Source organism: Panthera leo, chromosome A2 (assembly GCF_018350215.1).
Source record: "Panthera leo isolate Ple1 chromosome A2, P.leo_Ple1_pat1.1, whole genome shotgun sequence".
Classification (NCBI taxonomy): Eukaryota; Metazoa; Chordata; class Mammalia; order Carnivora; family Felidae; genus Panthera; species Panthera leo.
This window is the reverse complement of record NC_056680.1, coordinates 1,403,478-1,429,041: the sequence shown is the minus strand read 5'-3', so window position 1 is coordinate 1,429,041 and position 25,564 is coordinate 1,403,478. Positions and strand designations below refer to the sequence as shown.

General features: G+C 59.5%; 1 protein-coding gene across 3 annotated transcripts in view; it reads right to left on the bottom strand.

The window, feature by feature from the left end:
- DOT1L (DOT1 like histone lysine methyltransferase) overlaps window positions 1-21,044 on the bottom strand; it is a 60,653-nt gene extending 39,609 nt beyond the window's left edge. For 2 of the 3 annotated variants that reach the window (XM_042927865.1, XM_042927866.1), the window contains exons 1-2: window positions 20,906-21,044; window positions 4,177-4,220 (exon numbers count right to left, since the gene is read on the bottom strand). In XM_042927865.1, coding sequence (XP_042783799.1) covers window positions 4,177-4,220; window positions 20,906-20,986 — 125 coding nt within the window. In that variant the 5' untranslated portion in view covers window positions 20,987-21,044. The remainder of the gene's footprint in view (window positions 1-4,176; window positions 4,221-20,905) is intronic. The other variant, XM_042927867.1, reaches the window with a different exon arrangement.
- Between the last annotated feature and the right edge of the window lie 4,520 nt (window positions 21,045-25,564).

Here is a 25,564-nt window from a genome sequence, read left to right as displayed (position 1 = left end):
GCAGGTAACTGGAAAATAAAATTTAACACAGAATCCCATTTACAGTGGTGCCCAAAGCTTAACTGCCTGAGAACAAATCTAACAAAAGGTGTCCACGACCCCACACTAAAATAACAGAGGGCTGTTAGAGAAACACGGAAAGACCTAAGTAAGTAGAAAGATATACCATGTTCATGGATTGAAAGACCCAATACTGGAAAATGCAACAGCAAATCTTTCCAAACGACCTATCGATTCAATGCAATTCCTAACAAAACTATGCAAAAACCAACAAGCTGATTCTAAAATTTATATGGAAATGTGGGGCACCTGGGTGGCTCAGTCGGTTACGTGTCCAACTCTTGACTTTGGCTCAGGTCATGATTTCACGGTTCGTGAGTTCGAGCCCCACGTCGGGCTCCGTGCTGATTCTGCTTGGGATTCTGTCTCTCCCTCTCTCTCTAACCCCTCTCCCACTTACTCTCTCAAATAAATGAAAACAAACTTTAAGATAAAATGTACATGGAAATGCAAAGGAGGTAGAATAACCAAAACAATGTTTTAAAAGAAGACAAAGAGAGAAATTACTCTACCCACTTCCAACACTTACTATACAGCTAAGTAACCAAGGTCTTCTTTGGCCAAAGGACACACATGGGGGTCAGTGAAACAGAACCAAGTCTATAAATAAACCAACTCCTACACTGTCAACTGACTTTTGCAAAGGCGACAAGGGTATTTCATAGAGAAAGGACAGTGTCATTAACAATGGTGCTGGAACCAGTGGACATCCACATGCAAAATAATAAACTTTCAACTCATACACTGTACCACATGTAAAAATTCCCTCAAGATGGATGAAAAGATTTAAAAAGAAAACCTAAACTGTAAAACTTCTAGAAAACATACAAGAAAGCCCTTGTGAGCTCAAGAGCAAATATTTAGGCAATATTTAGGCAAATATTTCTTAAGAGGCAAAAAACACAACTTATGAAAGAAAAATGTGAACAAGTCGAACTTTTATTAAAAATTAAGCTATTGGGGAGCCTGGGTGGCTCAGTCAGTCGGTTAAGTGTCCAACTTAAGCTCAGGTCATGATCTCGCAGTCCTGAGTTCGAGCCCTGCGTCGGGCTCTGTGCTGACTGCTCAGAGCCTGGAGCCTACTTTGGATTCTCTGTCTCTATCTCACACTCTGTCTCTATCTCAAGGTGAATACATGTTAAAAAAATATATATGTTTTTTAAAAAGAATGCTCAAAATTCAATAGTGAGAAAAAAATCAGTTCTTAAAAATGGGCGAAAGACGAACATTATTAGTTATTAGGAAAATGCAAATTGAAACCACAATGAGGGGCACCTGAGTGGCTCAGTTGGTTAAGCATCCAACTCTTGGTTTCAGCTCAGGTCATGATCTCACGGTACGTGGGTTCAAGCCCCGTGTCAGGCTCTGTGCTGACAGTGTGGAGCCTGCTTGGGATTCTCTCTCTCCCTCTCTCTCTCTGCCCCTCTCCTGCTTGAGCTCTGTCTAAATAAACAAACACTGAAACACACACACACACACACACACGCACACACAATAAAGTACCACTACACAGCTCAAATCAGAAACTGCAAAACCAACCCACAGCAACACCACAGGCTGTGCACTGGGGGCTACACAGAGGTTCCTGAGCTGGTGGTGTGGGTGCAAAGCAGGCGGATCCCTTTGGAAAACACCTCGGCAGTTCCTCTTCGAGAAAGTTGTCATAAAACCCGGTAACCCCACTCCCGGGTATTTGCCCAAAAGAACCAAAGACACGTCCACACGAGACCCCCATGTGGATGTTCACGATGGCTTTGTTCATAATCACCAGAGTCCAACAGGACCCGAACGCAGTCGTCAACAAACTGCGGTCTATCCTCCGAGGGAAAACTCCTCAGAAACAAAGAGGAAACACGACCACCTGAAAATCGTGTGCTGAAAGGAGTCAGGAGAAAACAACAGCACTACTGACCAAGTCCATGTACGTAAAATTCTAGAACACGCAAAGTAACCTGCAGAGGCAGAACGCAGCTCAGGGCTGCCTGGGGACAGCGGTGGGGGGACGCAGGTCAGAGGACACGAGGGAGCCCGCACAGGCGACGGAGATGCCCGCTCCCGAGGCTGCCTTGGGCATGGGTGGACACGTCCACGCCCGTCAGAACGTGTACCTTACTTGTGTGTGGCTCTCGTACGCCCACTATATTCCAAATTTTTATAATTCTCCTAATCTTTCTTTCAACGTTTATTTTTGAGCGAATACGAGTGGGGGAGGGACAGAGAGACAGGGGAACAGACGATCAGAAGTGGGCTCCGTGCTCACAGCGGTGAGCCCGACATGGAGCTCGAACTCAAGAACCACGAGACCGTGACCTCAGCGGAAGCGGGAACCCCGACCGACTGAGCCCCCCAGGCGCCCCGCAACTGCGCTTTTAAAACATGCAACTACGGGAAGGACTAGAAGTGTGTGCAGGTACAGATGACACTTAGGTGGCGATGAGCTGGTCGCTGTCGGGCTGGGTGACGGGCACCTGGGTTCAGCATGCCCTCTGTCTACCTCCGTATCTGCTGGACATTCCCCACCGCACCAAGTAACATAAGAGAAAGAACACTGAAGTAACTGACCATCTTGCCAACGGACAGAACGGGTCTGCAGGGACAGCAAGGAAGAAGGTGAAGCCGTTTTGAGAGCCCGATGTGAGGCTCCCGCAGAATGGCCTCGGGAGGGGACGAGGCCACAGGGGACTGCGGACAGAGGGCTGGCTCCAAGGCCGCAGAGCCGATGCTGAGCCCCAGCACCAGGGACAAGTGACCAGCCCTACACACGAGAAACGGCTTCCAGCCCACCTGACTCACAGCCGCTGTGTTAAGCACCACACTCCCACTTCCTAACCAGCGGACTTTTTAAAAAATAACATAAATCAGGGGCGCCTGGGGGGCTCAGTCGGTCGAGCGTCCGACTTCGGCTCAGGTCGTGATCTCACGGCTCGTGAGTTCGAGCCCCACGTCGGGCTCCGTGCTGACAGCTCGGAGCCTGGAGCCCGCTTCGGATTCTGTGTCTCCCTCTCTCTCTGCCCCTCCTCCGCTCATGCTCTGTCTCTCTCTGTCTCAAAAATAAATAAACATTAAAAAAAAATTTTTTAATAACATAAATCAAACTAAGCCAACCAGTTAACGCTACTGACTGGTTTCAGGCCCACCCTACAAGATCTGCACAGATTATTTCACTTAAAATTGCAAACACTCTTGCAAGGAGACTCGGCTTGGCCTCAGGAGCAAACCAAATGGGCTCAGGCAGCCGGAGCGCCGGGGGTTCGGTGGCCCCGCCAGGCGGCAGGGAAAGCACTCCCATCACAGCCGGACCTCACGTCCTGGCTTTCTCACCAGCCCAGTCCTGCCAGCAGCCTCGGCAGGTTCATGAAGACTTCACGGCTGTGGCCTGGGGGGTGGCTGTATGCTTAAGGCCTTTGAGGGACAACACAGCGAGAGAGGTCAAAGCCACGCACGAACACCAACGGCCCTGCCGCAGGAGCTCAGAGAAGAACGGGGTTTCTGACCATGGAACATGTAGACAAGAAGCGGTCCAGCCACGACAGCATTCAGGACGTCCTTCCAGACCCCAGGCCAGCACGGGAGAAAAGGCCCACGAGAAACAGAACGGCTGGCAGCCTCCCCCGGGTCCTGTCTAGGTCGCCAACCTACTGGCCCAGGAGGGCCCGGGGGGGCTTTTCTCCACTCGCACACAGGACAGGCCAGCAAAAGGCCGTCCCAGGTACCGAGGGGAAAAGCAGCCGCAGGAAAGCTGAGTCAGCACCCAATCCAAGAGGGAGGAGAGGGAAACGAGGGGGTGAGGGGAGGCGGGGAGAGCCCCCGAGGGCCCTGCCGGCTCAGCATTTCCCTCCCCTTCCACAGGAAGGCACCAAGTCTCAGAGAAGCACTGAGACCTGTTCCGGGCCACACGTGGACAACCCGGACTCCTCTGACCAAGTGGTCACTGCCTCTCAAGTCTTCCGGAGGTGCTCCCAGGAGGAGCCACGCAGGGCAAAGTGGGGTCAACCCGCAGACCAGACCATATGCCCAGAGAGCACAGGTGGGGTGGCCTGCACGGGGGGGGGGGGGGGGAGGGGGGAGGGGGGCCCACCCTGAGACTTCACCCACCCCAGCAGGTGGCACACTCACCGGATGGTCTCGATGATTTCATGAGCAGCATCGTGGTGTTTGTCCTGAAAGACAAAGGGACAGGTTTTACACCCTCCGGTGGTACAGGGTGTGGGGACCAGGCAGGGCCTACCAGCCAGTTTCCGCCCCTGGCCCGAGCTGGACCTGTGGCACTCCCTCCCAGGCGGGCAGGGAGGAGGGACCCGGGGTGACGTCGATGCCCCGACCCTTCTCTCCCCACCTCGCACCCCCACCTCTGCTGACTCTTCACCCACAGCCCCCATGTGTTCCTACAGCCTGGAAGCCGCGGGCCTGGCTTTGAGCTACTGAACATCTCCAGGCCTCTGTTTCCCCATCTGCAAAATGGGGAAACACGAGTACCACAACCACGGGGAAAGCTCATGTGGCGGTCCTCCCGCCAGAATGCAGACACCTCCCAACCCCACAGTCGATCACGCCAGGTTCCCACAATGCCTGTCACATGGGGCGGGGCGGGGGGGGGGGCTCACTGTTGTTCCTTCCTCACAGAGGAGGCCAAGGGCTCGCTCCAGGCCTCTCACCGGGGTCCGGACAGCCCTGGCCCCAGACCTTGAAGAAAGCAGGACCGGATGCGGCGAGTGGCCTTTCTCTGGCCCCCTGCTTCTCTGATACGAGCACCGCACCTGCTGCGGCACAGAGAAGGCGTGCGCGGTGCCGAGAGGTCAGGTGCAGAGCCGCAAACAGCTGCTCGTGGCAGTGACCGCACCTCTCAGGCCAGGCTTTCCAACAGACCCTGGGGGTGAGGGGGGTGAGGGGGGTGGGCGGGGGGCGGGTCCTAGTGCGGAGCCTCCGGTCCCGTCCCGCACTCAGTGATGGTCAGAACAACCCCAAGGACCTTGGGCCCTAACCTCAGTTTCATGGCCACGGCTCTCTGGGGACAGCTCCTCCCAGAAGGGGGCTCGCCCGCTCCACGCACACAGCCCAGTGGCTCTGGTACTTCCAGAACTGTGCGACCAAAGCACTATTCCAGAACTCTTCTCACCCCAAACAGCTACCCCGTCCCCACTATCTGCCACGGCCCATCCCCCCGCAACCACTGACCCACTTTCTGTCTCGCAGGATGTGCCTGTTTCTGGACATTTCACGTGAATGGAATCACACACCGTGTGGCCTTTTGCGCTAAGCCTTAGTTTTTCTTTAAGGTAAAAGAACCAACTCGCAGCGTTCTCAATGTATCCTCCCACGGACGAAGGATCAGGTGACAAATATTAATTGTGCAAGAGGGGTCACGGGCGGTCCGGCACGGGAGACCCCACGCAGGCCAGGGGTCCCCACTGAGGGGAGCCTGACCACCAGCATGACTGCCACCTGCTGAGTCAGAAACCCGGGGTGGGGACCGCTAACGGGAACTCGTGGCCCGGACACCTCGCGGTAAGCGTCAGAAGACAGCTGGGGGGCAGGTCTGCTGGGCGCGTGAGGTCACACCGGTCTCACGGGTACAACGGGAACTGGCAGCAAGGAGAGCCGCCCTGCAGGCCGCGGGGACCGACGGCCCCAGGCCCAGCGCGACTTGCCCCCGTGTTCTGGGGAGGGCACGTGGAGCCGGCAGAAAGCCCAGGCCTCGGACACAGGAGCCCCACGCCCGCCTGCGCCAGCCTCTCTGGGCCCCAGCGGGCGGGAACGCAGCCCACTGGCCCGATTCCCCAGGAGGCCGTGCAGGAGGAGGAGCAGGTGACACAAGGAATCCCGGCAGCTCGTCTGCTGTCTCAGCCTCGACTCCACACCTCCCGGCTCAACGGACGCAGAGCTCCTCTTAGCTGAGCCCGGCGGAATCTACCCCGCTACCTTCGGGGCCCCCACAAACTCCTCGCGGGCATTTCCCTGCTGTTTGGTGACACAGCATCGCGAACAAGGGGGAGGCCGCGATTCCTGCTGCTCCGACCGCTCGCCCCAACCGCGCAGCGCCCGGGCCCATGGCTGAGCCCGCCCTCCGCTCAGCCCTGGGCCCTCTAGGTCCACACCCCCCCATCCGGACGCTAGAGAGGCGTAAGGTCTGATGGCCACAGCAGCGGGAGGCGTCCACAGAGCTCGGGAGAGTAAATGGCAATGCAGGGGAGTAGGTGACACCTCCAATGAGCTCAGATGGCACCAAGCCCTCTCCACCCGTGGCCAGCATTGCTCCCAAGTACGAGTCCATCCTGCAGATGGGGGCACAGGCTTCGGTGATGAGTGGGAGGGCCAATCAGAGTCCCTGCCGGGCGGCGACACACCCACCCCTACAATGACCTCGTAAACCTCCGGGGAAGGAAAAACAGGTCGGGTACGCTTCATCAAAATGAAACGATTACACTTAAGGACATCAAGGAAGTGGAAAGACAAACCACAGAAGAGAGAAAAACTTTGCAAACCATCCATCTGGAGAAGGACCTTATCTCTCACGGGCACACCTCGCTTTGCCGCCCCGTGCAGGCACGGCGTTCTCACAAACCGAAGGCGGCACGGACCCCCTGATGAGCGCGCGCCCCTCGGCACCCTTTCTCCAACTTGCTCACGCGGAGTCCGTGGCACGTCTTGGCCACTCTCGCAATCCTCCCAGCTTCATCACTGTGGTATTTGCCGCGGAGATCAGCGGTCAGTCTCACCGAAAGCTCAGGCGATGGTGAGCGTTTTTGCAAATCGTTTGTCCCTTAAGGTACGCACGCTGCCTTTTCTTCAGACGTCATCCCGCTGCACACTCGGTGGGCCACGGTGTGGCCTAAACCTAACTTGCACGCGCACAGGAAACCAATCTGCGTGAGTCGTTTTATGGAGGCGCTCGCTTTACTCTGGGGGCCCGGGACCAAACCCACAGTACCCCCGACGCGTGCCTGTGTGTACAGACAACTCGGGAGAGCTCAAAACAAAATGACAAATGAAGCCACGAAAACATATTGACACTGACACGGTTACAGAGAAGATGCTCCAGTGGCCAGACAGTGGCCAGACAACGAGGCTAACGAGGCCACGAAAAGATGCTCTGCCACCTGAGCCAGGATGGGACCCGAATCAAAACCACGAGGACAGCTAGAACGGGAGTGACGGGCCTGAGTGTTGGGGAGGAGGAGTAGCAACCTTCACACCTGGCTGGTCGGAATGTCACGTGCAGCAGCCACTCTGGAAAGCGGCCCGGCAGCTCCTGTGATGTTTAAACAGAACATCCGCGGGACCCAGCGACTCCACCCCCAAGCATACGGACGCCCAAAACAACAGCACACGTCCAAACACCTGCGCGCAGGGGCCTGGGAGGGTTGGGAGGGTGATGGCTGATGGGGACGGAGCTTCTCTTGGAGGAATGGAAAGTTCTGGAATTCACAGTAGCAGTGGTCGCACGAGTCTGTGAATATGACATTCTACATGGGTCAGTTGTACGGTATGTGAATTATACCTCGAAAGAGCTGTTAACAGCAAAAACATCCACAGAAGAAATGCTCCCCACCATTAAAAGCACCCCCCGCCCCCGACCTCAGTAGGAAAACGCGGAGTTCGTAAGATTCTCACACGACGATTCTGCCCTGTTGCCGCTCAGTAACGTTTAACGAAACCCAGACACACAGTCTTGGCAAGAGCTCACCGGACTCCTGCACGGACTGACCCTGAAAAGCGGAGAAAACGCCATACTGTGTCGCAAGGTCTATGAGGGCAGTTAGTCTAGAACTTTCCACCAATTCTCTCTCGGATCACACTCTAGGAAAGCCAGCTAGCTGCTAGGTCACAAGCAGCCCCACAGAGAGGCCCATGTGGAGAGGAGCTGAGCCCTCCCGCCAAAGGAGGGCGTCGGCATGAAGAGCTCCTCCCACCTGGTCCAGCGTTCAGACGAGGCGGCCCTGGTGGATCTGTGTTGACCACACCACGGTGTCTCGTGGGAGACGCTGAGCTAGAGCCACGCAGCTAAGTTGCTCCCGGACTCCTGACCCACAGAAATCATGACCTAATAAACTGTGTTGCTTCCAGCTGCTAAATCTGGGTTAACCTGTTACGCAGCCATAGCTAACCGATACAGACTTGGCGTTAAAGCTAACAAACCTTCCTGGGAGCACACTGCCTAGGGGAAAAACCCTAGAAATGCCCCTCACCACAGGGCCTGATTCAAGTCCTCACCGCAAAGTCACGAAACGAGCTGCACACCCTTGCGAAGCCCCTGGGCGCCAGGCGGACGCGGGCACAGAGCAGCCCGAGCAGCCGCGGCGCGGCGGGCACGTGCGGGTGCTGGGCTCACATCGCACCCCGGCCTCCGTCCTCACAGGAACCCGCCACAGCCTGCCAGCTGACTTGTCTCACACCAAATCCTGCACACGTGGGGAGGAGCCTGGAATGTGGGCTCGTCTTGTTTGTGAGAAGAGGAAATCCAGCAGAAAAAAAAGGAGCGCCTGGGGGGCCCAGTCAGTCGAGCGTCCAACTTGGGCTCAGGTCAAGATCTCACGGTTCGTGGGTCCGAGCCCCACGTCGGGCTCTGTGCTGACAGCTCAGAGCCTGGAGCTGCTTCGGATTCTGCGTCTCCCTCTCTCTCTGCCCCTCCCCTGCTTGTGCTCTGTCTCTCTCTGTGTCTCGATAACAAATAAACATTAAAAAAAAATTTTTTTAAGCAGAAAAAAGGAAGGAAAAAAGTTGACAACTATGCCTCCAAAGATCACAGAATGACCCGTTCAGGGACTGGCCAGCCTCCACTGGCAGCTGTGAGCTGTGTAATTTAAGAAGCGCCGATCGCCATAAATGATTCAGAAAATCCAACTTCTTGGACGTGGCCTCCTCCTACTCCTCGGGCCTTCAGGGAAGACGCCAGACGCCAACCGGGAAGGGGGGACTGAGAACAGCCCCGACGAAGCCTGGATTTAGGAGAGGCCCTTGTCTTGTTACCCAGGGACAGCCCTCCCCCATCCTCCTCCTCCATCCCAGGAGCCCCAGAATCCCAGGTCTGTGCCCCAGGCCCCGTCTCCCTGTAGGGACCCCCAGCCTGGCGCCGGCCCACGGCAGGAACGTCAGCTTGCTGCGGCAGGGACTGACCCGCTCTCTCATCACTAAGCGCATCAGGGCGCCCAAATGAAGCAACCAGAGACGTTTCTCCACGTAACACCTGTTTGGCGAACGCTGCTACCCAGGAAAGCTGGCAACGGGCACTCAGCTTCACCGGGTCCCCCACTCTGGGGAGCGCACGCAAACGTCCACCACACGGAGAGCAGTCACCACACCTGAGATGGCGCCATCACCCAGCTCCCCAGTCGGGTGCTGATGTGAGGCCCCGGCTTCATTCCTCCAGACGCCCTGACCCTACTGTCCTCAGCACCACCCAGCACACAGAGCGCGGGTGTGGGGATCCCCCGCTGTCGTGCTCGGCCCCAGCCCAGCCTCCTCTTACGCCCTGAGGACAAAGCTAAGAACAAGCACCCCTCGAGTCTCACCGCAAGGAGTCTGCACAGGGGTGTCTGATGCCCTCCCCCCTCACCGCCTCGACTCGGTCACTCTGCGCGTCCGCACGGCTGGCGGGGGCTCTGTGCTCAGGGCGCGGAGGCAAGGGAAGACCAAGAGGGGGACAAGATGACACGGGGAGCCCGCGGTGGACGCTCTGCGGACGTACTACTGCGACGAACCCACCCGCCAACTCCACTCTCCCGATTCCCATTTCCGATAAGAATGTCGCCCAAGGAGCACTGTCCGCTCCCATCAGGGATCACAGTAGGAGGGCAGACCCCGAGAGGTCCTGGGAGGTACCAGAAGCCCCCGGAAGGGCTCGTCAAGTACAGATGAGGCCCACCCACAACGTTTCAGAGTCAGGGGTCTGGGGTCTGCGTCTCTGACAAGTTCCCAGATGACGCCGAGGCTGCCGGCTGGGGGACCCACTCTGCGAACCACAGCCCTAAGGACACAGAAGGCTACACTCACGCACGCCGTGACGTGGGAATTGCCGTGGACAGGAAGGCGGCGTGGGGACAGAGTTCCCAGAGTGGAGAACAAGAATGAAGGTGGGTGACGGGACATGGCCCAGCTTGGCCGGCAGATGTCTGCCGGAGGGCGAGAAAGGACACGGCGAAATCAACAGGCGTCCCGAAAACTCGGTCCGGGAGGAGGCCAGCGGGGCAGAGAGCACAGGGCCCGGGGGGCCCGGCTGGGGCGCTCGGCCTCATCCATCCGCCTATACGCCTGCACACCTGGGGGCCGGGGTTGCAAGCGGTGGCGAGGACGGCGGGCCAGCACCACGCGGCACGTGCGGGGCCCGAGCACCAAGAAGGGGAAGGCTGTCAAGTGGAAACGCGTGAATTCACGCAGCAGCGGCAGCAGAGAATCCTAGCAGCCGGGTCCACCATCAGCCCCACATGTCCGCACGCCCCCGGCAAGGGGACAGCAGGGTGGCAACAACAGGTGCCCTCGCTGCAGACTCCAGGAAGGCGGCGGAAGGCAGCCCCGCCAACCATACCCGAGGAGAGGACAGCCCACAGCTGAGGTCTGCACGAGGGACACAGGCCTCAGAAGAACAGAGCGCCGGGCCAAGCCAGGGCCATCGCAGGCAGGGGAGCCAGCCAGCAGACTTCAAAGGAGAAGAAGCCAAATTAGGGGCGCCTGGGTGGCTCAGTCGGTTAAGCGTCTGACTTCTGCTCAGGTCACGGTCTCACGGTCGGTGAGTTCACGTCCCGCGTCAGGCTTTCCGCTGTCAGCACAGAGCCCAGTTTCAGTCCTCTGTCCCTTTCTCTCTCTGCCCTCCCCTATGCGTGCGTGCACACTCTCTCTCTTTCCCTCTCTCTCAAAAGTAAATAAACGTTATAAAAAATTAAAAAAGACGACGACAACCGCAGACAAAGACACCAACGCGGAAGCACTCTCAGGGCCGCTGGAGGGGCCAGGTGGAAAGACAGAGAGACTGTAAGGAGCAGAACGTCTGTGTCCCCAAATCCCCATGCTAGGGCCCCGACCCCAGCAGAATGGTCAGGAGACAGGGACTTTGGGAGGTGGGGAGGGTCAGGTGAGGTCATGAGGGACGGTGGGAGGGACGGTGGATGGGACCCGCCCCCACCCCCCATGGGATTAGTGCCCTTGTTAAGAGGACGAAGGGACTGGAGTGCTCTGTGTCATGTGACGACACGGCGAGACGGTGGGGCTGCCGGCCAGAAGTGGGCCTTCCCCAGGCACCAACGCCGCCAGCCGTCATCTTGGCCGTGAGAGGCCCCCCACACCCCCCTCCCGCCGCAGGGCTCTATTACTACAGTCCAAGCAAACTAAGACAAAGACCCCCAGGGCACACACAGGAAACAGCCAGTGTTCACAGGGTGACTCGGGGGGAAGAGAGGAGACAAGGAGCGGCCAAGGAGGAGCAGGCCTCCGACCGAAGGCAGGGAGAAGGACACAGGTGGGAACGCCGAAGTCCAACCAAGAGTGCCGGCCGGGAGCGCGGAGTGCCCCCCGGCAGCAGCACACAGAGCCGGACGTGGCCGCGGACGGCAGTTACTGATGGAATGAGCTTCTGCAGCGGGACCAGGGACCCTGGGGCGGGCGGGGCAGCCCAGCTCCGAACCCAGGTGCGGAGCACCCCGAGCCACCCGCCCACGCCCCGCAGAAAGACGGCCACAGCCGGGAGGGCGGTCCCCTCCACCCCCGAGGGCCCATGTGGAGACAGCCCCGGCCCCGTAGCGATGAAGAGGGCTGCGTGGGTTTAAGATCCGGGTTCACAGCACCGCGCCTCAGCACCGGTGCCCCGCTCCACAGGGCCCTGAAAAGAACCGGGCTCCTTGGAGGGAGGGCTGATTCCAGGGCCAGCGCAGAGAACACACAGGTGAGCCCGAACATCTGGCACAGCAGGCAGCCAAGACGTGTCCCAAAAAGGGGCACAGGCGTGCCAAGGGCCCAGGACAAAGCCCCGGGGCGCTCCCGGTGGCCAGTTCTGGAACACGAGTGACAGGGTACTGGCTCACAGACCGGACAGACTGGACTGTGGCCCGGAGACGGCGTACACACCCAGGAGCCACACGGAGGCTCAAAGTGCAGAAGCAGGACGCGGGCAGGACCCAAAGCGGATGCAGGAGCAGCTGAAGGGCGGGGGGGGGGGGGGGGGGGGGGGGGGAGGGGGGGCGGGAGGGCGCGAAAGCCCCACCACACCAGTGCTGCAGGCCAGGCCCCCTCGGGCCAGAAAGCCCACGGGCCGACTCGAGGACCAGGGTCCCCGACAGTCTCGAAGCGCCCCTCGCAGGGGGAGGGGGAAAGTGGCAGCAACGTGCCGGCGGGACACCCGCCGAGAACACACAACCACTTCCGACCCCACACGGGAGCCCCTCTGCAAGGACGGGCCGTTCTCTGCAGGGCACACAAGGCGCGCAGGTCGGGACGGGTGCCGGCCTTTCCTCGGACGTGAGGAGCCGCGGCAGGTTCGAGCTGAGGACACACGACAACTGAACACAAAGGGGACCCTGGGCTGGGCCCGAGCACACAGGGACACGGGAGGTGAAGTCACTGGTGTCCTCAGCGCCGGCCCCGCTCTGATCCCGGTGTCATGGGAGCCGAGTGAGGCGCAAAGGAACCCTGTTCTGTTTGTGCAACGCGCTTTCAAGTTTAAAACCCCTTCCAAGGAAAACGGACAAAGTTGCACAGGGAGGTCGGACCCAGAAGCTCCCGCTGCAGTGCAGCTGGGCCCTGCCCTCAGCCCGCCCTCCCCGGGAGGCCCCCCCATCCGCCTGAGGGAGACACCGCAGGCCGCCTTTGGACTTGGCAGGAGCGGCACCAAGACCCTCACGGCACACCTGGGGCTCCGGCAGGCCCAGGAAAAGCACGAGGCTCCTGATCCTGAGGCTGTGAGTTCCAGACCCACAGTGAGTGCAGAGGTCACTCAGAGAGAAAATCTTGGGGGCGCCTGGGCGGCTCTGTCGGTTGTGTAAGACTTCGGCCCAGCCCATGCTCTCACGGTTCACGAGTTCGAGCCCCGCGTCGGGCTCTGTGCCGACAGCTCGGAGCCTGGAGCCTGCTTCGGATTCTGGGTCTCCTTCTCTCTCTGCCCCTCCCCCGTTCACACTCTGTGTGTGTGTGTGTGTGTGTGTCTCTCTCTCTCTCTCTCAAAAATAAATGTAAACATTAAAAAGTTTTTTTTTAATCTTTAAAAGAAATATAGCATACTTGAAATCTTTCGAACATGTTAATCATTCCATGAACTTCACAGTACCTTTCCCCAGCTAAAATTCTATATTCCTCAACTCAAAAATAAGAAAAATATGTAACATAACACTCACGTTAAGGAACATATCAAAGTCTGAATCTGTTTAAACATCTTAAAACTCAGTGTGGACAATTTGCTATTTTAATAGTCACCTTAAATTTTATCCAGAAGCTTCCCTTTGACAAGTCCAGCCACTTGAGCAGAGAAGGCCCTGTGACAAAATGAATGCTCATTCCTGACCACTTTATTTTTTTAATATTTTTTATTTATTTTTTAAAAAAATTTTTAACATTTATTCATCTTTGAAAGACAGAGCGTGAGTGGGGGAGGGGCAGAGAGAGAGGGAGACACAGAATCGGAAGCAGGCTCCAGGCTCGAGCTGTCGGCACAGAGCCCGACGCGGGGCTCGAACTCGCGAACCGCGAGCTCACGACCCCGGCTGAAGTCGGAGGCTCAACCGACTGAGCCCCCCAGGTGCCCCCTTGATACTTTAAAACAAAGAGCACCACTTCAGTCTGAGCTCCTGCTTAAGATCACCGGACAAGAGCAAAAGCAATTAACTTGCGGTTTGTCCTCCCGATGACCAAGTCAAGAATCACAAAAGCACTTTTACCAGCTCAGAACAAGAGGAACTCAAAACGAGAGTCCACATCTAGAGACAAGAGCAAAGACAACGGGACACGGCTGGGGTAGGAGAGGATTAGCCAACCCTGGAGATCAGCCAGGAGAGGGTCAGGACGTCAGAGCGGCACAAGACCCTGGGAGCCCCGTCACCCACCCCCCGGAGGCGGGGGACAGCTACTGGTGAGGCTCCAGGAGGGGAGCAAGGGGCGGGTCTCTGGCTCACGCTTATCGTCAGGCCAAAGTGCACAGTGGGGCAGGGGACCAGGGCAGGCTGCCTCGGGCCTGGGCAAAGACAGCCAATCAGGCCGGCGAGGGCACCCCTGTTCCAACGTGGTCAGCCGTCCGCACTGAACCAAGCACGGAGCCCTCCTGCTGGAAGGCCTGCAGTCAGGAAGGACAGGCCCTGGCGGGGGCATGTCTGCGCGGCTCCCTGGTCTGTGAACTGGCGCCTGTGCTGGACAGCCCCCCTCCTAGTCAGGCCGGTCCTTCTCCTCTGCCCTCAACTGGCTGGGTCTTCAGACACCACATGCCCACACAGAGCGCTGCGCAGGGAAGACAGCCCCGCGGCTCACAGCCCTGGCGTCTACGCGGCAACGGAGACCGCTGGGGCTCTGGGCCTGCCGTACGTCCGTGGCGGGAGGCGGCGCGGGGAGAGAAACGTCTGTTCTGAAAGACCCACACGGTGACTATGGCCACATGGGGGCACCCGCGTGGGGAGTGCCAGATCTGGAGCTGAGTGAGGGGACAAGCCACTACCCCGCAGGGAAGCACGGCACCCGCCGAGAGCGGCCAACGCACCTCCAGGAGCTGCGCGAAACGTCAAGGCTGCTCGTCACGGCTTTGGAGCTTCGCTAGTTTTAAGGACTAAACTTAACGTGGCCCCCGAAGTAATGTCACGCTGCAAAAGGGGCCAGAATGGGGCAGCTGATGCTGCTCAGGTAACCTCCCTCCAGGGAGGAGGGTGCTGGGCCAGGCGCTCTCAGGGAAGGCCTCTGCTCTGAGACTCACGGGGAGGGAGGGCGCGGCCCCCGCCACCACCTCCACCGCACCCCCTTCCCGGCGCCAGCGCTGACCTGTACAGGCCTTGCGACGGACGAGGGTGCTCAGAGGCCAGGGCCGCATCCAAAAGCACCCTGCCCACCACCCCGGCAGCCCCAGCTCCGGGGGGCAAGGGAGTCCCACCGGACACCCTCCCAGCAGTGTGCCAGGCCTGCTGCGTGGCCCTTAGCAAACCATCATGAAGAGCGGCTCCGGTGGACGAGTGAACATTTGAGCCCCTCGAGTCTCCGTGGGAAGAAGAGCCACAGGGGTGCCACGAGGCCTGAGTCCAGCTGGAGGAGAGAAGGGTGAAAAACCCGGAGGGCGTGAGGAGAGCTCGAGCGGTCCCAGGAGCCAAGCACGGCATCAGGGACGCCCACCCTACCGAGCAAGCAGGCCAGAGGGCCGGGCCGGGCCCATCACAGCTTACCCCTGCGCAAACTCGGTCCCATACAGCCCCGCACGCCATGCTCTGCGGACCCCAATGACCAGGGGGTCCGGAGGAAGGAGCCCCCACAAGGCAGGGGAGTCTAGAGCTATGCCATCCCAGCAGCAGCCGCTGGCCACCTGGTGCCGCAAGATCCCACGACCTGGACCATCCACGTAGGGGAACGTCCCTCGGCCGCGAGCAGGAGCGAGGAGCCCACACCCGCCGCCCCGCGGACGGACCCTGAACACACAACGCTAAGGGAGGGAACCAGAAACGAGAGGCCACGCGGGGTGTGAGTCCACCTTTGTGAAACGTCCAGAACAGGCTCATCCATGAACAGGAAGGGGGTTCGTGGGTGTCAGGAGCTGGGTGGGGTGGGGTGGGGGTGGGGGTGCTCGGGGGGTGGCTGTTGTGGGCGAAGGTTTCCTTTTGGGGTGATGTAATGCTCTGGAATTAGAGGTGGTAACTGTACCACCCCGTGAATGGACTAAAATCCGTGGAATCGTACTTTAGATGGATAGATGGTACAGTGTGTGCATTATATTGCAATAAAGCTATTACTGATGAACAAAAACCACAAGACCCAGCACTGCCCCTGAACCCCACCCCCCCACCCCCAACTGTCATCCTGGTCCCTCCCCATCCCGCCTGGCCTCCTGTGCCCGCCCCTTCATGGGAGAGCAGATCCACCCACAGTGAGCCACGGGCAGACCAGGGAAACAGAACCCCGTGAGCCACTTTAAACACGTCCCCGCAAAACAGCCATCCAGAGCAGCCTGAGCCCTCCGGAGCTCCTGTGGTCCCGCAGGTCACAGCCCCCCACCGCCCCAGCCCCGCCACAAAGCCCCGGAAGCCCTGTTCCCCAACTCCTAAAAAGAAGCTTCGGGTTTTTAAATGATAGAAGTATTATCAGAGTGAACATCCACGAACGCTCACCCCCGCTTGCACCTGGAGTGAATTTAATGCTCTCTGCGCACTAGCCCACGCACCCCCGTGACTAACTGAAGGGAATTCAGGCTGAAGCCTCTCCAGAAATGAGGAAACTGAGGCTTAGGGAGACTGCACGATACAGGCCAAAGCCCCTGACCTCCCGACTCCCGCTAGCGGCACCCCAGGTGCTGTGCACCAGAAGAGGGGCTGGTCCAACGCAGGGGAGAGGGCCGGCGAGGTGCCCAGGGGATGCAGGTAGGGGAGAAGAGAGAATCTGGTCCGGGAGAAGAGCACGGGGCAGAGGAACAGCAAGGGGCGTGCAGGGAACTGAGGGGCGCACCAGAGCCACATGGGGGCTGCGGAGTGGCAGACGCACCCCGGCACCCCCAAAATGCGGCAGGGCCTCGGCAAACAGAATCAATGCCATGGGCCGGCACTGGCAGGAGACACACTGTGGAATTGGTAGGGACAGCTCGAGGGGACAGAGAAGGCAAGGGAGAGGCTTCTGGAAGTACAACCCTGAGAAAAAGGAAGCAGGAACGTTATTCCCACAGCTGGGGAGACGAAGACACAATTGCAGGGGCATCAGGCAGAGGAGGAAGTTTCCCAGGAGAGACGCATGGGGCCCAGGACCCGCTTACTCCCAGCTGCAGACCGTCGGCACCCCGCAGGTCCCGGCATTCAAAAGAGGACCCTGGGGCGCCTGGGTGGCTCAGTCAGTTGAGCACCTGACTCTCGGTTGCAACTCAGGTCGAGATCCCAGGGTCGTGGAATCGAGCCCCACATACCGGGCTCTGTGCTGCACTGAGCCTGTTTAAGATTCTCTCTCTCCCTCTGCCTCTCTCCCCCACTCACTCACTAAAAAAAAGAAAAAACTCCTAAAGAAAAGAGGACCCCAAAACGCTTCGTATCTGGATTGTACCAATCTCAACAATACGATCGTTCTCCTCACTGGTTGTAAGATGCCACCACTGGGGGAAGCTGGGTTTAAGAACAGGGAATGTCTCTGTTATTTCTTATGGCTTCCAGTGAATCCGCGATTATCTCGAAATTAAAAGCTTAAGAATAGAGGCGCCTGGGTGGCTTGGTCGGTTGAGTGTCCGACTGTGGCTCAGGTCATGATCTCACAGTTTGAGGGCTCGAGCCCCGTGTTGGGCTCTGTGCGGACAGCTCAGAGCCTGGAGCCCGCTTTGGATCCTGTGTCTCCCTCTCTGCTCCTCCCGTGTTCATGCTCTGTCTCAAAAATAAACATTATTAAATTAAATTAAATTAAATTAAATTAAATTAAATTAAATTAAAAATTAAAAAATGAAAGTTTAAGGACAAAAAGGACAGAGCTCCCAGAGGGAGGGTAGAGTGGGCAGGCAGGTCCCCTGAAGCTCTGCCACCGCCTCCCTGGAGAACCCCTGAAGTTCCCAGCTCCCTCTGGCTCCCACCCATCGGGAACAGAGCACCAGCAGGCATTTGGACCTCAGGGACCACATAGGAAATTCAGCCCTTTCCGATTATCCCTCCCCCCCTTTAAAGAGGCTACTCCACCCACACGAAGTTATCTAAGGGTTGATCTGCCTTCCACCTGAGTGTGGATTAGGCAAAAGGCTCACACCAGCGAGGTCAGTGTCAGAAAATATTTTCTGAGTCACAGGGAAGGATGGCTCACTCTGCCCGCCCACTTCAGCTACTACTCACAGCCCCGCTGAAAGGGCATGACTGCTGGAGGGCATTCGTCAGAGAAGTCGTGGGCTCCCGGGGAGGAAGCTGAAGGCGGGGACAGTCACGCTGGGGCCGCTCCCCCGCCCACAGGCTTAATAAGTCAAGGAGGGGAAGGGCCACTCCACACCCTGCCACCAGGCAACCAAAAATACCGCAAACTCCCCTCCGGTGGAGACCTGGTTTTCCCACCAAAAGCAGGGCGCCACCGTGAGCAGCAGGCAGGTATCCCAGAACTCTGAGTCAGGGAAGGATTACAAAACTCAGCCTGCCCCCTCCCCCTTGTCAATTTCCCCAAAAACCCTTTCTGAGGCTGGACATTCCCAGTGTGGGTGGCTGTGGCTGTTGACACTTCCTCCTCCAGATGCCCGGCCACCGCCTCCGGGAAGCCACCCACACCTCCCCCCAGGGTGAAACCAGCAGCCCTGCCCTCTAGGACTAAGTCGGACCGTCAGTGCCCTTCTGTGCGTATGAGTCACCTACCTCCCCGCGTTTGTAGGTTTCTGGAGCAGAACACTGCCCAGTGCCCTCTGCGTCCCCAGCAGGTGCTTGCAGGACGGGTAAATCAGTGAACAAACAGCCCTGTCATCTCACACATGCGGTCAGACGAGTGACGTGACCTTCTGGAGAGTTAACTCACCAACCGGTCCATTTTCCTAACATTCGTCATCGAGCCGTCACAGAGTACGAACCCTTCCAAAGGTACCGCCTCCCCCTTCCCACGAGAAAGCACAATCCCTCAGTAGGGGTGCGGAAAGGCCGCAGGCATCACTACAAAGCGGTGACAAGCGAGCTGCTGCGGCCACCGCAGCTCGCTGAGGATTTCACAGGGCCGTCCTGCCCGCTGGCCCGGCAGTGGCACGACGATGCCAGGAACGGGCCTGCTCACGTCAGGCAGAGCGCCGGGCCAGGCGGGCAGCACAACCCTGTCCCCTGCCAAACGAGGTCGAGGCCAGTGAGGGAAAGAGGCTCTGCAGTTCAGAACCACCCGCCACTGGGAAGCCAGGTCCTGCCAGGCCCGACACAGAAGGGCCTATTTACAGCAGGTACGAATCGCTGTGGCCTTGCTCCGCTCCAAATAAAAGACAGCGGTGGGGACATCGTGACTGTCTCCGGATGAGCTTTCACCATAGTATCAAATGCCTGGAGAGTGGCCCGCAGTGAATTTCCTCACTCTGCCAATACTCAAGAACACCCGTCTGTAAGATGTGCAAGTGTCAAACACAGCAGAGTGCCCCCCCTACTCCCCAACACTTTCCAAGGGGAAAACTCAACTTCAGGTAGAAACCTGCCCCCACACGTTCACAGCAGCTTTATTCGTAACCACCTCCGCCACCAGGAAACATCCCCCGCGTCCCGGCACCCGCCTGCCAAGGGGGAAAGGAAAACACGGAACAGGACATGGCAATAAAAAGGCGTGACTTCGGATACCCACAGCAACGTGGATTAAGTCTCAGAAATGCTCGGCTGAGAGAAAGCGGCCAGAATCCACTTATCTAACTTCCTGGAAAAGGCAAAACTGCAGGGATAGAGAGGAGATTAGTGGCGGCCAGGAGGAAAGGGGCGAGTTGGCAGCGAAGGAGCAGCAGAAGGGAAGGCCGAGGGGCGAGGGATCCCTCAAAACCCCCAGGGCTGCGCTGTGCTAAAGAGAGCGGCCGTAGTACGTGGGAGCCACCGCGGGTAAAAACCAGTTCCGTTTCAAAGAACGCGCTGGCCAGCCAACTGGTGCATGCCGAGCGCTGTCACAAGGGCCGAGAGAGGCGGAGGCCCGTGCGACGGTTGGAGTTTTGAAGGTTCTCCCCGCTCGCGCGTCGTCACCTTGGACGTCTCCCCGCCCTGCCCCACTGCTCGGGCCGCCGGCCCGGACGGACGGACGGACGGACACACACACACACACACACACACACACACACACACACACCCAGAGGGGCGCTGCCAGCCGGAAAAGCCGGAGCCCGGGCTCGACCCCGCCTCCGGCCGCAGGATAAGCAAAAATAGAAAGCTCCGGAGCGCGCGCGGCGGGCTGGCAACCGCGAAACCCTACGACCGCGGAGCACCCGGGGCCGGGAGCCAACACCCGCTCCCGGGCGGTCCCAGCGCTCCGACCCCGCCCCTGGCCGCGACGTTTCCAAAAACTGACACACACGGAGCGCGCGTGAGGGGCGGGGCGCGCGGGCTTCCCCGCCGGGTCCCCCGGAGGCCCTGTCTCCCCGCGAGGCGTTCGCGCCAAAGGGCGCCCCCACGCCGCCCGCCCGGGGGGCCCGCCGCGCCCCCCCAGCCCAACGGCACACTGCCCGGCCCGAGCCGCCCCGGGGCCGCGGACACCGCGCCACGCCGCCCGCCCCGCGCCCCGGCGCCCCGCGGCCGCCTTGGTAAATTTCCGCTCGGCCTGTCATCTTCCAAGGGTCACTCGGCACCGGGGGACAGCGTGTCTCGTGCCCCAGGTCCGGCCGGCCCACCCACCCGGGACCGGGGAGCCGGGACGTCCCGTTTGCAAGGGTCCGGCCAGCCCACCCACTCGAGAGCAGGGGGGCTAGAAAACCCGGCGCGGAGCGAAGACAGGGCATCCCCCAAACGGAACAGCCGGGCACACTGACAGCGCAAAAAATAAACTACCCCAAACAGAAGGAAACCCCGGTGTCAGCGCACACACCGCGGCACGGCCGGCTCGCCCGCCGGCCCGGACCCCCCACCCCCATCCCGCCGCGGGCACCGGCAACGGCAGCCCCGCGCCCCGCCGCCCGGCCCCGCAAACGGCCACGGACCCGCAGGGGGGTCCGCGGGACCCCGGCGGCACCGTCGGCGGGCGGGCGCGGCGCGCCGCGGGGACCCGGGGCCGGGGGGCTGGGGGACGCGGGGGCAGTACTCACGTAGACCGGCAGCGGCCACGGGTAGACGGCGGGCTCGGCCCCTACGGGCGACTTGAGCCTCAGCTCCAGCTTCTCCCCCATGTCGGCGCGCGCGGCCGCCGCACCATGCTAGTCGGGCGGTTGGGGGAGGGGCGCGGCGCCGCCGGCGGGGGCGGGGCGGCGGGCGGAGGAGGGCGGGAGGGCGGGAGGCTGAGGGGAGGGGGGGGGCCCGGCCTGGGCCTCGGCCGCCGCCGCCGCCGCCGCCGCCGCCGCGCTCCCCGTCCGGCCCCCGGCTCCTCTTTGTGGTCACAGGCCCGGGGCCTCCAGCGCCGCCGCCATCTTGGGCCGGCGTGAAGCGAGCACAATGAGCCGGGGGCCGGGCCGAACCATTCGCCGCGCGCGCGCGGGGGGGGCCCGGCGCGAGGAGGCGGCGCGCGCCCGCTGCCCCGCCCGCCGCGCCGCGCGCGGCCCCCCCGCAGCCCCGCCCCGTGGGCTCGCCCGCACGCACGCACGGACGCACGTCCTCGGCTGCCCTCGGCTACCCACGCCAGCCCGACGCGGGGACCCGGGGAGACCCCGCGCGTGTGGGATGACAGGTTCGAGCCCCGCCCCTGGAGGAATGGGGCCCGCCCCCCGCGCCGGCAGTAGAGCCGTAATTCCTGGTTAAGTAGGAGGGTCGGCCTCCAGGCCGCCGCCGCCGCCGCCGCCGCCGCCGCCGCCGCCGCCGCCGCCGCCGCCGCCGCGCCGCCGCCGCCGCCGCCGCCGCCGCCGCCCGCCGCTCGGAGTACCCGACTCGCCCAGCAAGAATGCAGCTTGTTGAGTACCCGCTGGGCGCGGGGCCTGGGCACTCGTTAGTGACCAGGGGGAAATACCCTGCCCGCAGGGAGCTGCGCTTTCCGAGAGGATCACCCAAGAGCGTGCCTAATCTCCTGCGTCCACTACATTACTCCACATGCGGCCAGGAGCTACTTTTCAAATCGGTGGACTTTAGGTAAAGGACGTGGTTACCCGCCATGGCGTGGGTGGGCCCCGTCCAATCAGGTGAAGGTCTTTAAGAGGAAATAAGTAAGCTTCCCCACAAGGAGGGACGTCTGTCTGCAGTAGTCTTCAGACTCCAGTTGCAACATCAGCCCTCCCTGAGGTTCCAGCCTGGGGGGCCCGCCCTGGAGATTTCTGACTTGCCAGCCCTACCTCCGAGTCCCATCGCCCAGTTCCCTAAAAGTTCGTATGGATCTATAACGTGTACATACACTGAGCATATGCACACCTACGCATTTATGTGTGTACGTATATACATGTAGTATATGTGTAAGTAAGTCTGTTTACAGGTGCGTGTGTGTGCGTATATGTATTATATATGCATACACACGAGCATACTACATGCACGTGTATGTTAGCTGTGTATACCTATATATGCGTGTGTGTATATATTGTATTATGCACCTGCTGTACATGTTTAGATGCATGTGTATATACATGTATTGTAAAAACGTGCATATGTGCATTGCATATTGTATATGTACAGAGTACATCTACACACCTATATTTCCCTATATGTGTGCGTAAATACACACACACAGACATTCTCTGCTTGGCTGGAGAGCCCTCACTAACACAGACACTTGTGATAACTGAGCACCTGGCATGTGCTGGCAAAGGAGCCAACCGCCTCTGCCTTTTCGCTACGTCCCTTAAGTGTCACAGCCCCCCAGGAGGGCGGGTGATGGTGTCTGCTCTTCCCAGGTGAGGCGCCTGACGTCAGGGAGGTGCAGTGACCTGCCCAGTGTCACACAGGTGGAAAGATGGAGCTCTGGCAGGAGCGCGGCACGGCAGTGCCCACACCCCCGTAGGGGCTTCTCAGGGGCGATGCGGAGGGAGAGAGGCAGGGTCCGAAAGACAAGCTGTTGGGAGCTCTAGACCAAGGCCAACTCACCGAGGGCATTAGAAGTCTGGACAGTGGTTAGCCCTGGGTGGGGAAGGGGGTGGCCAGAGGAGTTACACAGGGACATTCACCTGTGAAAAAGTAGCCATCATGCGCTTTTTATATGTCTATCAATAAACTTTTTTATTTTTTAATGGTTTGTTTTTTTTTAATTGAGAGAGAGAGACAGCACCAGCGGGGGAGGGGCCGAGAGAGAGGGGGAGACACAGAATCCGAAGCAGGCTCCAGGCTCTGAGCTGTTAGCACAGAGCCCGACGCGGGGCTCGAACATACGAACCATGAGATCATGACCTGAGCCGAAGTCAGACGCTCAACCGACTGAGCCACCCAGGCGCCCCAATAAAAAAGCTTTTTAAAAACAGATTCTCCTGGTTGCTATGTTAGCACACTGGAAGATTGGGGTGGGGGGTGGGGGGGGCAAAAGAAGAACGAATAAGAGGAGTGAGGAGGCCAGAGGGTCACCCAGGCGACAGGAAAGTTGGGCTCAGACAGGGACAAACCTCCCATGGGTCACGCAGCCAGCCTGGACTCCAGCTTCGTGAGCTGAGGACACCTGCCAGCCTTGGAGATAAGGGTTAGGGTCCCCAGCCTGAGAAGCCCAAAGCCCAGATGCACCCCTTGTCCTCCCAAGGAGGGCCAGTCACCCTGGGCTCCAGGGCCCTCAGGCTATTTTCAGCCTCCATCCCAGAGGGCACGTCTCAGGAAACACCCTCCCTCCCTTTCTGCCTCCCACTCCCTCCATCCTCTCCTTTCTGCCCAGAGACCCCCAGGGACCTCTCACACCCTGTCCAGCAGCCAACCAGGGAGTGCCTACTCACAGCTGCTTCCGTCCACCCCTCCCCTGCCCACCCCCCACTGGCTGAGAGATGTCAAGGCAAGCCCTGAAGGAGTGTGACCTTGGCCCAGGGCCATCAGCAAGTGCTGTTCCCTGGCTTGGAATCTTCCTAAGACTCCTGCCTCTGCTATCAGTCTTGTTCTCTGCTCGCTTCCTCCAGAACGTTCCTGGGCTCCGCAGCCAAGGTGGGGTCCCAGACTATGCTTTATACCTGCCTTACGCCCACAGAATTCCAATCCCGCCCCCCCTTCCCTGCGGGGTGACTTTGGGTGAGTCAACCTCTGCGGGTCTCCTCATTTGAGCAGCCGATGATGCCAGCAGTCCGTGCCTCGGGGTGTTCGAGAGGGTTGAGTCAGTTACCATAGAAAATGCTAGAACAGTGCCTGGCACACGATTTGCCATCAGCACTGCTGTCGGTACTGTGACGGTGGTTTGTAGGGTGACCCACTATCCCGTTTGCCCGGTCTTGGCTCCGGAAACCCGGGGGACCCCTCTGTTCTGGGCAAACAGGGATGGTTCGTCATTCCATCTAGGACTTACCTTCCACTCCCACGCAGCCGGAAGGGGAAACTTCCCCCCACTTCCCCTCCTTGCCCGTAACCCTTCATTCATCTACTCGTCTCTTTGCTCATCTACTTTATTCACCGAGTGTTTCTTAAGCATCTACCACGTGGTGGCACCTCTTCCAGGCGCTGGGAACAGAGCAGCCACGACGGGACAGCGGATGGAAATCCCTGTCCTCATAGAGCTTACGTTCCAGAAAGGACGGCAAACGATAAGTTGCTAAGATGTAATTTATGATACGGGAACGACGTCTCAGAGACCACTCAAGTAAAAGGACAGGGAGAGGGGGGCGGCTTCAAACGCAGGCCCGCGCCGGCCGCCTCAACACCACCGTTCTGCCCCCGGAGGGATCCCGCCCCCAGGGGACACTGGGCCAGGTCTGGGGACATCTGTGGTTGTCACGACTGGGAGTGACGCTGCTCAGCCCCCCACAGTGTCCAGGTCACCCCTACAGAGAACGACCCAGGCCCAACATCAGCGCCGAGGGGCAGAGACCCTGCTCCAACATTACTCTGGCCCATTGGTTCCCCCAGAGTCCCGCAAGGGCGGGGACTCTATCCTGGCCACTGGTACACCCTCAGAGGTGACCTGGAGTGAGGCAGCCAGGCAGGGTTGACCCAAGCCTCGGGGATGAAATGATAAGTGTGTGTGCCCATCCACCTGGCACTCAGAGCTGGGGAGGTGGCACCCCCACACGTGATGGCCTCTTTCACCCACCTTGTGCAGCTAGCCCTTTCCAGAGTCACCTCTTCTGGCCGCTGGCCTGGTCTCTGTGCTGGGTTGAGTTCCCTGGAGTCGAGGCAGGTCGATGATTTCAGAAGTGCAGAGAAGAGTGGGGGTGGGGGGGAGACAGGAAGAGCCGGTGCCTCTGACACCAGCTGCCACAGTGGGAGCCCCACCACCACAGAGACTGTGAGGTGCGCAAACACGTCCCTTGGGATTAGCGTCCCGGGGGGGCGAAGGGGATGTCATCGGTGGAAGGGGGGCTGTGAGTTCCCCAGCACTTCTGGCCTGCCACAGTCCTGGACAGTCCTCACGCACGAGGTGCGGATTCTGGCTGCTGGAGTCTCGACACCGAGGTCATGTCCAACAGAAAAGGTCAGGGCAGCAGCAGGGGCAAATCCGGTCCCCAAGTGACCTGACTCATCCTGTCCTATGGTTCTAAATTCTCCCGGAGCCTTCAGACTTCCACCCACGATTTTAGTCTTGAGCTCTAGAGTAAACCACCGGCAGACGACCCACACCTTCTCAGGGGGCTGGTCGGCAACTCCTGTCATTGATTGTAAAATGCACCCAGATCTCAAAATTGTGAACGCGGAAAGAGACTGGGACATGTTCA